Here is a 14,779-nt window from a genome sequence, read left to right as displayed (position 1 = left end):
TTATTTGCATGTGGCTACCCAGAATCCCCTGTGGCAGCGCCATGAGATTTCTGAGGGAAAAACAAGCCTTCTAGCTTGTCTGGTGTTTGTAGATGAATGTTTAGTAATGTTTTTACCTCCTTAATTTTAGTGGAAGGGTTTTCCCATGGCTTTAACTCACCATAACTTATGTAAGGGAATAATATGTAGAGTCACAGCAGGCACTTTATTGCTATTTTCTTTGGTTTTATGACCTGCTTTGGCATTTTTAAATGATTTCACCTCTTTTATAAAACTACCAAGGATGCCCTTTGCTCTGGTACGTCAATATCTATTTCCATGTGCTGCAGGATCAGAAGTCAATGTTTACACCAAAGAAGCAACAGGTCTGACTGTTTAAAGAACATGGGAACCTGCCCATACTTTGGGCAAAAGAGACAGCTGGGATGTTGGCCATCGGTCCATCTGTTTTCCATATAGTGACAATGGCTGTTAATCAGTGATTAATTTATACTTGTTAAAGAAAGGTATCCTTGAACCAGCAATCACCGCACTCCTCCGACCTGATATAAATATACGATACATTGTTACCGAGATCCTGACATTAGACGGAGATTGAGAATTCCAGCCATGAAGTTCCTTGTGATTGCTTTCCTCCTCGGAGCTGTAGGTGAGTATTGCGCATTAGCGGGTCATATAGTACAAACAGAAACATATACGCACCTAATACAAACCTAACATGAACTTCATCGAAGACGTCTTCATAAATTGGATTGGATAGACCTCTTATTTGCTTAAACCTGATAATGATGTATTTTGCCTTCAGCTGCATTTGATGATGACGATAAGATTGTTGGAGGATACACCTGCACCAAGAACTCCGTCCCATACATTGTGTCCCTGAACTCCGGATACCATTTCTGCGGAGGGTCCCTGATTAACAGCCAGTGGGTCGTCTCTGCTGCTCACTGCTACAAATCGTAAGTAACCAGTGGACGGTTTGTAATTTAACCAAACTCCCAGTGAAATTATCTTCTAGATACCCTATCTCTATAAGCTTATGGTGCTTATACCTTATACAGAAACCATGGTTTAGGTTTTACACACCATAGATGGAACTATACTCCATACTCACGTAACATCTTCCTGCAGCCGTATACAAGTCAGACTGGGAGAACATAACATTGCATTGAATGAGGGCACCGAGCAGTTCATCAACTCCGCCAAGGTCATCAAGCATGCGAATTACAACTCCAGGAACCTGGATAATGACATCATGCTGATTAAATTGTCCTCCGCCGCCAGCCTGAACTCCTACGTGAAAGCCGTGGCTCTCCCCTCGGGCTGCGCCTCCTCTGGAACCAGCTGCCTGGTCTCCGGCTGGGGCAACACTCTCAGCAGTGGCAGTAAGTGGCATGGACTTCTTTTTCCCCCATCAAGAAATGAACAAAACACCATTGGCCACCAATTTTCCTAATACTTACTAATAATACTCGTTCTATTTCTGCAGCTAATTATCCAGATCTTCTCCAATGTCTGAATGCCCCCATCTTGAGTGACAGCGACTGCAGCAAATCGTACCCCGGAGAAATCACCAGGAACATGTTCTGCGCTGGCTACCTGGCCGGTGGGAAAGACTCTTGCCAGGTAAATTGCTGTAGCGCGGGCACTATATTTTTTTGACCAATTTTATTAAATTAATACAAATTTGTATATTATGATTTTTAAATACACTTGCAGCTAAACATTTGCAGTCACATGAGAATATGCTGTATCCGATAATATTCCTTTAAAGCAGCTTTGTAAATCTTTAACTAATGCAGAAAAATTAGAATAATTGCCCAAAATGTATTATTAAGTATTTGTACAACGCAATCAATGTGGGATTAGTTAATGGTGACAGGTCTACTTTGAAGTCCTCAAATTAGACTTTGAGTTGTTTTCAAACTGAAACTTCCATGATCCTCAAACAATGTTCACGGGAGTTCTAATTAAACACAAAGTCAAAAATCCAGACGTCTACCCTATGGTCATCTCTAAATAATATTTCTCATTATGTAATAATACTAGAGTTATTATCCATTAACTTATTTTTTCCTCCTCCGCACAGGGTGACTCCGGTGGCCCCGTGGTCTGTAATGGACAACTCCAAGGTGTTGTCTCCTGGGGCTATGGATGCGCTCAGAGAAATTACCCCGGTGTCTACACCAAAGTCTGCAACTACGTCAGCTGGATCCAGAGCACAATTAATTCCAACTAAATTATCTACATAAAATGTCATTTTTTTCCCTTAAATTTCTCCTTGAATTTCTCTGATTGTGTATCCATTGGCCTGGATATTGAATGATCAATATACTATTTGTTAAAACGTACAGAGAGTAGTTTTCTTATTTCTGGGGTCGCCTCACACAATGGAGCTTAATAACATATGTGTCCGTCTTTTTCTGGAACGCAGCGATCGTACCATCAGAAATAATGATTGTGTTGAATTTGTGATAAATTAGAAATAGTGTTGAATACCCTATATTTACAATATTAACACATATAATTAGATTGTAAAACAGAATAATGTTTTATATATATATATATATATATAAAACATTTATATATATATATATCTGGCATAGATATATATATATATATTAAAACAATATGAAGGAATAAATATATATATATATATATATTAAAAGAATATGAAGGAATAAAAACATTATAATTAAAACCAAGAATAATGTTTTCAATATATATATAAATAAAACAATGGCATTAAAACAAAGAAAATAAGTAAATGGAAAATAAAATATAAAAAAACACACACACTAAAAAAGTAAAATAAATATAAAAAAGCAGAAATTAGAAAAGTTACTTTTAAATAAATTCTGTGAATGCAGAAGTAATTCAACAGACAAAATAAATAATTACATTCTTCAACATATATATGATGGGAACATTAGGTACACCTGTAAACATTGGAAGCCATGTAAATCTATTTATTTACTGCTACATAAGACAATGATCCCAGGAATATTTAAAAAAAAGTTACTTGTATTGTGGTTTTCCATAAGGTCATGGAAATTGAATCAATGACAATAAAAGCTAAAAAGTTTAGAGATGCAGTTATGCTCCATTCAGCTACTTCTAGGAAGAATAATACAGTATAATAAGATATATATTTAAATTGACACTGTATATCTGGAGCTAAGTGTAAAATTTAAGATAAAGAACCAATAATTCTAATAATAATAACAATTTATTAGTAAAGGGGAAAATACATGATGTCAAGAAGCTTGTTCACAGGGGCATATTAAAAAACATTCGGAGAAAAGAGGCAAAATCTCAGGGTCGACCTCTTGGTTCTTCTATGTACAGGACACTAGATGCATGTAACACAAGAATCATCTTTTCCGGGGAGAACGGATGAAGATTCTTTATATAAAAATATCCCCCATAATGTATGTCTTGAGGCTCCTGTGTATTTATTGAGTACCAAGCCCCACGGTTCATTAATATAATGTATTTACATTGGATTTGCTATCTTTCATCCCAGAATATATTTTTTGTAATGGAAAGATCACCAACCAACGGGTATGTGCCATGACACTTCTTACACTTATCTGTATTAGGACCAGTGGAAGGGATACGACTATCCTAGATCTTGACCCTTTCACCAAACACATCAGAGGAGAGCCTTTTCGCAATGGTTGACCGCTTAATGTTAACAGTATTGGTCTGTAACTGACCTCATTTATTGACTAAGATGTCATTAGTTTCCTTGATTTGAAAAAAATAAAATAAAAATATATATATATTAAAGTATGGCTTTTGAACCGGTCAAGGTCACCGACTAAGGAGAAAAATTCCAAGCTTAAAGAGGAGTTTTAGGGATAGATTCACAAAATGCCACTAAAAATGGACAGGTCTTCACTTCTGCAGGCCAAAAAGGATGAGGATATAACAAGTATTATAAGAAGTTTCTCTACGATCCGACCTGGAGGAACATGAGAGAAAAAGACATCACCCCCTTCTAAAGGCTGATCTGGATTTTCAACGGCAGAACCTTAATCACACCAAGAAGATCTTGGAACCTGGTCTTCCTGCATTGACATAGAAGTTTGTTCCGTCCAGATTGCTTTAAATTACTCAGCTAGGTAGAGTTATAAACCCAGATGATCCAATAGATTTCAGCACACCTTGAAATCACTCATTGTCATGTTTATCCAATTTTAGCTCCTGACGAAGCTCTTATTCTGAAAAGCTATAACATTAATGGCTCAAGTGAGTTTGGACAAAAAAATTTACATTTTTCATTTGTTTCCTTTAATCTTTGACACTTTGTCCCACCAAATACGTTATACTTGAAATTCCATGAAAAGGCCATTAAGTATGGAAATAGTCACCAAAAAATGGGGAATCAGAAGTGTGATTCCAGATTTAACTCAGAGAGGAACACAGGTCAAAGGCAGAGGAGAGCCAATGTCAACTGGGATAAATGCCAAGCCAAATATCTACCTGGAACCTCCTCAATCAGAGGGTTTCATGAAGTAGATAAGACATCCATGGGAATACACATGTGCCTTGGCCAGAGGAAAAAAAAGGATTAGGGGACAGTTTCAAAATATTTTATGAGTTTATTATATTTTAGTAAAGTCAGCGAGCTCTTCAGTACGACCCGTTCTACTTCCAACGTGTTCTCCGGAGACGGCTGCCTATGGGGTAGATTTTATACATCAGTTAGCAATGGGTGAGGCTGAAACTCCTAATCTAAACTCAACAATTAGGAGGGATGGTCATATAGCCTTTATATAATCTAAATGTATTGAATAGACTAAAGGGAACAATTTAAAAATTCAATTGTTTCCTTCGCCAGTGGTGTCATAAGCATTTTGGGTGAAAATTGATGGTTTCTGTCTAATATTTGCTCATCAATACTCTTGTGTGTGTTACCATAAAAGCAGGCAAAAAAAAGGATCTTTAGGTGGTAACGCTATAGGAGCGACTTTCATACTTTTATCCAACTTTTATATTGACTACTGTATAAAAAGTGTTTGGGCAATGCAGAAGTCACCTTTTGGGGAAAAAAAAGCTAAGAAACAAAACAAATAGAAAAAAAGAAACATATAAATTCAGTGGATTTAGATATTTTAGCTTGTATTATTTCTGATATCCCAAGAGCAAAATGTAAGGCCTTAGGGTCCCTCATGGAGATAATCACCAAGTAGGTAATATAGCAAGACCAAAATACAAAGGTACAAGGAGGGATTCAATAATCAAAATCCCCAACCAAGCCAAGCGTTAGGGTTGCCAGAAACACTCACAAAGTCTAGGAAAAGGCAAAAAATAAAACATAATAGCGCAAAGTCTCCATCCCAAAGGCACTGGAACAACAGAGTACCACATAGTTTGTGATGATGTTTTCTTGGAATGTTGGCGCAAAACGGATGGAGCACTGAGTAAGCAACGTGTATCTCATGGTCTATGTCACCGAGGTTGTGCGTATGGATGTATATGGCTGTTGTATGTCTGGATCTATCTCGGTTGGGTGTGTGTTGTATACGCTGGACGTGCGTCTGCTACAAGTCATGGCAGGTAAGCTTCCTGGAATGGTGACCTGTAACGGCACGAGGAAGAATCATACACATGTATTCTAAAGTGCACCCAGGGGAAGCAGCAGCAGGTCTCAATACTGAAGGACACAAGTGAGACTAGTGAGCGGCCAACATCACCCGGGATGAATGCCAACCAACAGAACATGGTTTTCATGAATATTGTTAGATAAGACATCCATGAGAATAGGCATGTGGTTCTTCCTCGGAGATAAGATTAGGAGACATTTAGGATATAAAATGATGTCTGAGGACCACGAACGATCACACACCTCCATTTCAACATGAAGTGCTTTCTCCTGCTCTCCATCCTCGGGCTCGCTGGTAAGTAACCATTTCAAACATGTTCCTCTTCCACCTTTGTCTTTTTCTTCAGACAGCATTAAGTTAGATGAGTCTCCTCCGTAGATCTCAGCCCCAAGTTTTGACCACATAGTGAATATAACCAGACCGGTCATCCGCATTCATTCATGTGCCCTTGGATATCTGAAATGATATGATGATACATTGAAACTGTTTAAAAGAAAGGGCAGGAAGCATCGTTTATTCTCTGCTGTAAATAGAAGAGTTTATTTACTCATACTCTATACTCCAGTTTGATATATGTTTAGGTATATACGTCTAATAAGCTTATTATTAAACTGCTAGACAGCTGTGTAATAAATACACAGGGTAGACCGATCCCGACCTCCTCATGGTCATGTGACACAAAAGGTAGAACGTATTTTGCCATAGAAACTGAAAAAAAAAACCTCTTAAAAGAAAAGAATAAAATATATAGATAGGGTTTATATGCTTAACACATAACGGAGTGCCATGTTTGGTGGAGCAGAACCTTTAAGACAAGCAATAGTAAATTTCGACAACTTTTTGGAAATTGAAGCGCTATAAGAGACATGGAATAATTTTTTTCCTATGTTTTTTTCTTTTCTCATTGATCCTCCAATTAATAATTTGTCATTATTCGCAGCGGCGTTTCCCTTTGACGATGACAAGATTGTAGGCGGTTACACTTGCGCTCAAAACTCTGTCCCGTACATCGTGTCCCTGAATGCCGGCTACCATTTCTGCGGAGGGTCCCTCATTAACGACCTCTGGGTGGTCTCTGCTGCTCACTGCTACCAATCGTAAGTAATGTGATGGACCATAAGTTGTTACACGGAAAGGACTTAGTTCTTCTTGTCCCCCTTTCCACCATATTTATTTAATTAAAAAGCGACCCTCTTGTCTTTGTTTTTCTCTCCCCTGAAGACGTATCGAAGTCAGACTCGGAGAACACGACATCGCCGTTTTAGAGGGAACTGAACAGTTCATCAAGTCCGAAAAGGTCATTCGTCACCCGAGATATAACTCGTATCTCCTGGATAATGACATCATGTTGATCCGACTGGCCGAACCAGTTAAACTCAACAGCCGCGTGCAGCAAATCCGCCTGCCGACGTCTTGCGCGTCTTCCGGGACACAATGTCTCATCTCCGGCTGGGGAAACACCTTGAGCTATGGATGTGAGTATCAAACTGTTCACTGCTGCGTTACAACCTTAATTCCTTGTACCGGCGAATGATTCCCTACAATAATTCTTCAACCATTTTGCCTCATTTGTAATTTCTCCCGGCAACAGCTAATTGTCATGTGACACAAAAGCAGGCACTGATTGGAGGACAACATATAAATAAAAAAAAAAAAGTTAAGCTAAGGTTTATTTGCTTATTGAGAGAGAGTGCAGTTGATGTTTTGCGTGGAACGGAACCTTTAGAGCTTTGTGTGCACTAAACGTGTAAGGATTTAATTATTCTTTGTTTCCTTTCTAGCTAATTATCCTGATCTCCTGCAATGTCTGGACGCCCCAATCCTCACTGACCAAGAATGCCGCAATGCCTATCCAGGGCAAATCACCGATAACATGATCTGCGTGGGGTATCTGGAGGGCGGCAAGGATTCCTGCCAGGTGTGTTTATTTCAGAAAATGCAAGATTTCAAGGGGGTCTATCAGGACTCCCAGCCGCCATTAATATTTGACCTCCTTAAATTCAAAGGGGGACCTTTCCTGCTTTAATATTTTTTGGATCAACAGCAAAAATTTAACAGATATAGAAAAGGCTGAACTTGATGGACGCATGTCTTTTTTCAGTCTATATAATTATGTAATATACCAGGGGTTCTCAAACTGCGGCCCTCCAGCTGCTGCAGGACTACATCTCCCATAATGCTCCTTCAGCTAAGGGGCTGGCTGAGGAGTATGGGAGATGTAGTATGCAATACTTTGACAGCCTTCGGCCTCTTCTAGTCTGATAATTGTTCCTGTTGTAAAGACTCTACTCTGGTCTCATCTTGTGTTAAAATTCCCTCTTTGTATTAGCCTTTACCACTTCTGTTCCAGAGTGTTCCACTTATCTACCACCCTCTCATTAAAGTAAAACTTCCTTACATTACATCTAATCCTCCGACCCTACAGAAAGGTTGCCCCATTAAGTCAATCATTTCAAAAAAAAAATTCTCGCCCTAGGGTGACTCTGGTGGCCCCGTGGTTTGCAACGGAGAGCTGCAAGGAGTGGTGTCATGGGGCAGAGGCTGCGCCTTAGCTGGATATCCCGGAGTTTATACCAAGGTGTGCAACTATGTTTCCTGGATTGAAGAAACCATCGGCAACTATTAAATATGTCGGGAAATGTAAAGTCTTTCATCAAATGCAGGAGAAAGCCAATAAATTAGCATCTTAAATCCCCGTGTCTGCTTTCCTTCATTAGCACGATCTATAGCAATTAAGATGAGATATTTGATACTTTAGAGGTGACATCCAACATGAAATACTGATATGAATTCTAAATGGAACAGACAAATCGTGTTGTGGGCTGTATGGGGTGGGCAGCCAGAACCCTACGGTGATAAAAAGACTTCAAAGGTAAATCAGTGGTTGAACTGTTGGGTTCATTGAAGATGGAGCAGTCACTGGATTATGGGACAGGGTTAAGGAAAAAAGACTTTGCAATAAGTACTGGAATGTTAGCTCTATAGGTCCAGATGATTGGGGGTCATAAGACACAGGCTGTTACACGGTGTTGGTTGGGCATATTACTCAAGAAGGCATTGGGTAATGCTAAGAATAGCGAGAAAAAGGTGACGTCCTCATCAAGATATTCATTTTTGGTGTGTTTGGAGCATAAGATTGATATTTCATGCCCGAAGATCCTCACAATGTCTGACCCCAGCAGCTTCAATTTGCAGGGAACTCACGGGATCTTGAGACTACCCTAGTGCTTTAAGTTAAGCAGCTGCCTGGACTGCTGCCAAGAGGTTCTGGAGTACTTTAGGGCTCCATGGCAGCTGTTCCTTGAGTCTCTTAACGGCCACCATCATCTAACACTTCATCCCTCGTGGCTCCATCACCTGCTGGTATGGCGTGCTGAGATATGACACCATATCCCAACGGAAAGCAGACCTCTAAGGGAGAAGTGTTGGAGGAGAGGTGGCTACACAGACCTCCACTTTGGGCTCCGGTATAAGGGCTCCATGGGAAAATGAGATCTAAACACAGTCTTGCTCATGGAATATGACTTACCTATTAAAAAGAAAAAAGAAGCACGAAAACATGTGCTTCAAACACTTACACCAGGGTCTACAATGAACGATCAGCATGCAATGACATACTGAATTGGCTGCACACCATTTAGGTTAGATTACTCATATTTCTAGAACTAAGATGTCTAGTGATTTCTAGCATTACAAAAACCACAAGGCAGCAATGCAGACATTCCTTAGGCTTCACATTCGATGATATTTATTTTAAAATGTATTATTTGAACATACCGGGTTCTAGTCACAAAGCCGAATTGCCCAGGTAAGTTCAAGACAGTTGGCTCAATTTGAGCGACTGCCATCTTGAGTCACGTAGACTCAACGTGCAATGAGTGGATGCAAAAAGCATAGCAACAGGTCTACTTTCAGACAGATTTTTTTCTGTACCTTCAGGAGGACACTCCACAGGACTGCCTATGGGCCCTGGAGATACAGGCCTTGGCTGTCATGGTCCAATGACATAGTCCAAGGGCAACTGTGGTCCCCATATTAAGTATACTGAATGGGCCTAATTTGATACCATGACTAGGGTTCATTGTAAACTGTTAAAAAATATACAGAAAGGAGATCGCACAGCTTAAAAAACATAAACATTCAGATTCTCAAAGCATGAATTCAGCAATAAATATTGGGGATTCTGCCACATGGCCACATATCGCTTAACCCGCCACTACATCAAAGGACCCCAAGTTTGGTGAGTCCTATCTTATTTTTCACGGCTATATTGCTTACCCAGGAGCTGAATCAGTGGGACTGCACCGAATTTTATCCCCCCAAATACTTTCAAGCAATTTAAAGCCTTGGGGAATATTGGGGATTTATTGAATTTTGGCAAACTTGGGGATTTGTATGAAGCCATGGAAACAAGGCCAGACTACCCTAGGTACCAGATGAAATTGAAGCAAAAAGCTCTTGTATGTAGGTAGTGTGTACCGTGCACCGCCAACCAACTACCACCTAAACCCATCCAGTAAAGACACGGAGACTGAAATTGGATAAAACAGGCCACAGCATATTTTCTTAACAATAACCACAAACAAAACTGTGTTGGCCTAAACACCATAAACCAATAAACATAAATACACAATAAACAACCAACAAATAAATAATAAATACAAATATACAAATATATATATTAACATAATCCAAAATACATTCAGACATCACCAACACAGGAACTGAATTAACTCCATCTTTGCCTGCTGCTCACCACTGTACAATCCAGACCACAGGTACTCACCTCCCCCCTCGCCCAAACAAAAATGACAGCTAACTTCCGCTGCCCCACCACCAATGCTAACCACCAGCCGTCCAACAAGCTCGGTGGGCACGTCCAATAAAACACCAGAGGTTAGGGGAGGATTGAGCCTTGCATTACACCAGCATCCAAACTCTATCACTTACCAAAACCAGGCCGGCAAGGACACACAAACCGCCAGCTGTGACAAGAGAAAGTTAGTATATAAAATTTAGGGAGGGAGGGCGGGAAGCAGGTAAACTGTTAGCCATCTCTGAAAAAGTGACAGTGACCAGGGTCACCCAGAGGGCACCCTTTATCCCCTAGGGACTCCTGGTCCTACATTTACATACCCCAATCAAAAAACACCCATGCCACGAGCATGCACTCATCCACACACACACATGCTCCCTGTCCATTTAGCTACGCTGATTCCCAGGGGCCTAAATTATTGTCCGGAATTTGTGGGCCCTTTCATTCATGCTCTCTCACATTTTCACTCTCTCACATTCTCAATCTGGTTCACTCTCACCACTTCCGCATCTTCTTGTTCTTCATCTTCTCTCTTCTATCTTCTTTCTTTCATCTTCGTCCGCATCTCTATGGACATAACCGGAAATGAACTTCCGCCAAAATGGCTGTGCTTCTGCTGACGTCCTCTCTGCTGACCTTCCAGTCAGGGTAGAGGACCTCACAAGAGGTGCTGTGGTGTTTGGCCGGATTTCACTTTAGGACAAAATGTCTGCTCTTCTGGTGATGTCCTCTCCCCGATCCTAGAATGTGTAGGATACATATTTTGTTGCCCATAAATGAATGAGCCAGAAACAAACTGAAAAATTAGTCCAAATTGTTCTTGGCCCATTTGCACATGTCTATTGACTAATGGGAAATGACCCATTATTTCTGATATCCCAAGAGCAAAATGTAAGGACTTAGGGTCCCTCATGGAGATAATCACCAAGTGGGTAATATATCAAGACCAAAATACAAAGGTACAAGGAGGGATTCAATAATCAAAATCTCCAAACAAGCCTAATGTTAGGGTCACCAGAAACACTCACAAAGTCTAGGAAAAGGCAAAAATAAAACACAATAGCACTAAATCTCCATCCCAAAGGCACCCGAACAAAAGTGTATCACATAGTTTGTGATGATGTTTTCTTGGAATGTTGGCGCAAAACGGATGGAGCACTGAGTAAGCAACGTGTATCTCATGGTCTATGTCACCGAGGTTGTGCGTATGGATGTATATGGCTGTTGTATGTCTGGATCTATCTCGGTTGGGTGTCTGTTGTATACGCTGGACGTGCGTCTTCTACAAGTCATGGCAGGTAAGCTGCCTGGAATGGTGACCTGTAACGGCACGAGGAAGAATCATACACATGTATTCTAAAGTGCACCCAGGGGAAGCAGCAGCAGGTCTCAATACTGAAGGACACAAGTGAGACTAGTGAGCGGCCAACATCACCCGGGATGAATGCCAACCAACCAACTTTGTTAGATAAGACATCCATGAGAATAGGCATGTGGTTCTTCCTCAGAGATAAGATTAAGAGACATTTAGGATATAAAATGATGTCTGAGGACCACGAATGATCACACACCTCCATTTCAACATGAAGTGCTTTCTCCTGCTCTCCATCCTCGGGCTCGCTGGTAAGTAATTATTTCAAACACGTTCCTCTTCTACCTTCATGTATTTTTCTTCAGCTTTTATTGTTTGGCTTTAACTTCAGGCAGCATTAGGTTCATGTGCCCTTGGATATCTGAAATGATATGATGATACATTGAAACTGGTTCAAAACAAAGGGCAGGAAGCATCGGTTATTCTCTGCTGTAAATAGAAGAGTTTATTTACTCATACTCTATACTCCAGTTTGATATATGTTTAGGTATATACTATATATAATAATATATAATAATAATATATAATAATAACTTTATTATTAAAGTTATTATTATATATTATAATAATAATAATAACTTTATTATTAAACTGTTAGACAGCTGTGTAATAAATACACAGGGTAGACCGATCCCGACCGTTTTGTTTCCTGGGAACTCCTCATGGTCATGTGACACAAAAGGTAGAACGTATTTTGCCATAGAAACTGAAAAAAAAAACCTCTTAAAAGAAAAGAATAAAATATATAGATAGGGTTTCTATGCTTAACACATAACGGAGTGCCATGTTTGGTGGAGCGGAACCTTTAAGACAAGCAATAGTAAATTTCGACAACTTTTTGGAAATTGAAGCGCTATAAGAGACATGGAATAATTTTTTTTCTTTTTTCATTGATCCTCCAATTAATAATTTGTCATTATTCGCAGCGGCGTTTCCCTTTGACGATGACAAGATTGTAGGCGGTTACACTTGCGCTCAAAACTCTGTCCCGTACATCGTGTCCCTGAATGCCGGCTACCATTTCTGCGGAGGGTCCCTCATTAACGACCTCTGGGTGGTCTCTGCTGCTCACTGCTACCAATCGTAAGTAATGTGATGGACCATAAGTTGTTACACGGAAAGGACTTAGTTCTTCTTGTCCCCCTTTCCACCATATTTATTTAATTAAAAAGCGACCCTCTTGTCTTTGTTTTTCTCTCCCCTGAAGACGTATCGAAGTCAGACTCGGAGAACACGACATCGCCGTTTTAGAGGGAACTGAACAGTTCATCAAGTCCGAAAAGGTCATTCGTCACCCGAGATATAACTCGTATCTCCTGGATAATGACATCATGTTGATCCGACTGGCCGAACCAGTTAAACTCAACAGCCGCGTGCAGCAAATCCGCCTGCCGACGTCTTGCGCGTCTGCCGGGACACAATGTCTCATCTCCGGCTGGGGAAACACCTTGAGCTATGGATGTGAGTATCAAACTGTTCATATTAACGCTATCTGTACAGCAGTGAGCATAACGAGGGTTCTAGAACAAGGACGGCTAAAGATGGATCAGTAGATGTTACTTATAAACCATTCACGGTAGCTTCTGGAAGGTAATATATGTCTTGTACGAAGCTCTGAAATGTGGATTAGAGAAGGCGAATGGAACCACCATAAACAAGGGGTAGAACAAGAGAAGAAGGGAATGCAATTTTTTTTTTTTTTACTTTTATACTTTTTTATACCTTTTATAAAAATGAAAGCCTTTGTCCTCAGCACTCCGTTCAGTTTAACACTTCTCTAACTAGATGCTGCGTTAGAAACTTCATTCCTTGTACCGGCGAATGATTCCCTACAATAATTCTTCAACCATTTTGCCTCATTTGTAATTTCACCAGGGAATACTTAATTGTCATGTGACACAAAAGCAGGCACTGATTGGATAACAATTTAAAAATTTAAAAACATCTTTTTAGAAGCTCCTGTGCTGTTTCCGTTGGATTAACGTCAGCTAAGGTTTATTTGCTTATTGAGAGAGAGTGCAGTTGATGTTTTGTGTGGAACGGAACCTTTAGAGCTTTGTGTGCACTAAACGTGTAAGGATTTAATTATTCTTTGTTTCCTTTCTAGCTAATTATCCTGATCTCCTGCAATGTCTGGACGCCCCAATCCTCACTGACCAAGAATGCCGCAATGCCTATCCAGGGCAAATCACCGATAACATGATCTGCGTGGGGTATCTGGAGGGCGGCAAGGATTCCTGCCAGGTGTGTATATTTCAGAAAATGCAAGATTTCAAGGGGGTCTATCAGGACTCCCAGCCGCCATTAATATTTGACCTCCTTAAATTCAAAGGGGGACCTTTCCTGCTAGTACTTGGCTGCTTTAACATATTTTGACAGTAGATCAGACCCATTCGGCCCCATCTAGTCCGCTAGTTGTTCCTGTTGTAAAGACTCAAACCTTGGTCTCATCTTGTGTTTAATTTCCCTCTTTGTATTAGCCTTTACCACTTCTGCTGGAAGACTGTTCCACTTTTACCACCCTCTCATTAAAGTAAAACTTCCTTACATTACATCTAATCCTCTGACCCTACAGAAAGGTTGCATTGTTGAATCAATCATTTCAAGACATGACGATGGGAAAATTCATATTAATCACATTAAACATTTTTTCTCGCCCTAGGGTGACTCTGGTGGCCCCGTGGTTTGCAACGGAGAGCTGCAAGGAGTGGTGTCATGGGGTAGAGGCTGCGCCTTAGCTGGATATCCCGGAGTTTATACCAAGGTGTGCAACTATGTTTCCTGGATTGAAGAAACCATCGGCAACTATTAAATATGTCGGGAAATGTAAAGTCTTTCATCAAATGCAGGAGAAAACCAATAAATTGGCATCTTAAATCCCTGTGTCTGCTTTCCTTCATTAGCACGATCTATAGCAATTAAGATGAGATATTTGATACTTTAGAGGTGACATCCAACATGAAATACTGATATGAATTC

The 14,779-nt window shown here is 40.2% G+C and overlaps 3 protein-coding genes across 4 annotated transcripts; all 3 read left to right on the top strand.

Annotated features, from left to right (window-relative positions):
• Positions 1–609: 609 nt before the first annotated feature.
• LOC149288772 (trypsin) lies at positions 610–2,239 on the top strand. 2 transcript variants are annotated; one of them, XM_089491533.1, is made up of 5 exons: positions 610–649; positions 806–959; positions 1,132–1,385; positions 1,490–1,626; positions 2,090–2,239. In XM_089491533.1, exons 1-5 carry the CDS (start codon positions 610–612, stop codon positions 2,237–2,239), a joined length of 735 nt encoding a protein of 244 aa, XP_089347659.1. The 2 variants fall into 2 exon arrangements, with proteins under 2 accessions (XP_089347659.1, XP_089347660.1); XM_089491534.1 differs by lacking the exon at positions 610–649 and having other exon boundaries at positions 814–1,001.
• A 3,627-nt stretch (positions 2,240–5,866) lies between these two features.
• Positions 5,867–8,238, top strand: LOC149288771 (trypsin-like). Its single transcript, XM_089491521.1, has 5 exons — positions 5,867–5,906; positions 6,553–6,709; positions 6,834–7,087; positions 7,394–7,530; positions 8,089–8,238. The coding sequence occupies exons 1-5, from the start codon at positions 5,867–5,869 to the stop codon at positions 8,236–8,238; spliced, it is 738 nt and encodes a 245-aa protein (XP_089347647.1).
• Positions 8,239–12,011: 3,773 nt separating this feature from the next.
• Positions 12,012–14,612, top strand: LOC149288770 (trypsin-like). The gene is made up of 5 exons (XM_089491517.1): positions 12,012–12,051; positions 12,727–12,883; positions 13,008–13,261; positions 13,908–14,044; positions 14,463–14,612. Exons 1-5 carry the CDS (start codon positions 12,012–12,014, stop codon positions 14,610–14,612), a joined length of 738 nt encoding a protein of 245 aa, XP_089347643.1.
• Positions 14,613–14,779: the final 167 nt, after the last annotated feature.

The sequence above is a fragment of the Sceloporus occidentalis genome, unplaced genomic scaffold (genome assembly GCF_023333645.1).
Source record: "Sceloporus occidentalis isolate IW3139 unplaced genomic scaffold, rSceOcc1.0.p SCAF_50, whole genome shotgun sequence".
NCBI classification, from domain to species: Eukaryota; Metazoa; Chordata; class Lepidosauria; order Squamata; family Phrynosomatidae; genus Sceloporus; species Sceloporus occidentalis.
The sequence above is the reverse complement of the archived record's forward strand: the minus strand, read 5'-3'. Positions and strand labels throughout refer to the sequence as shown.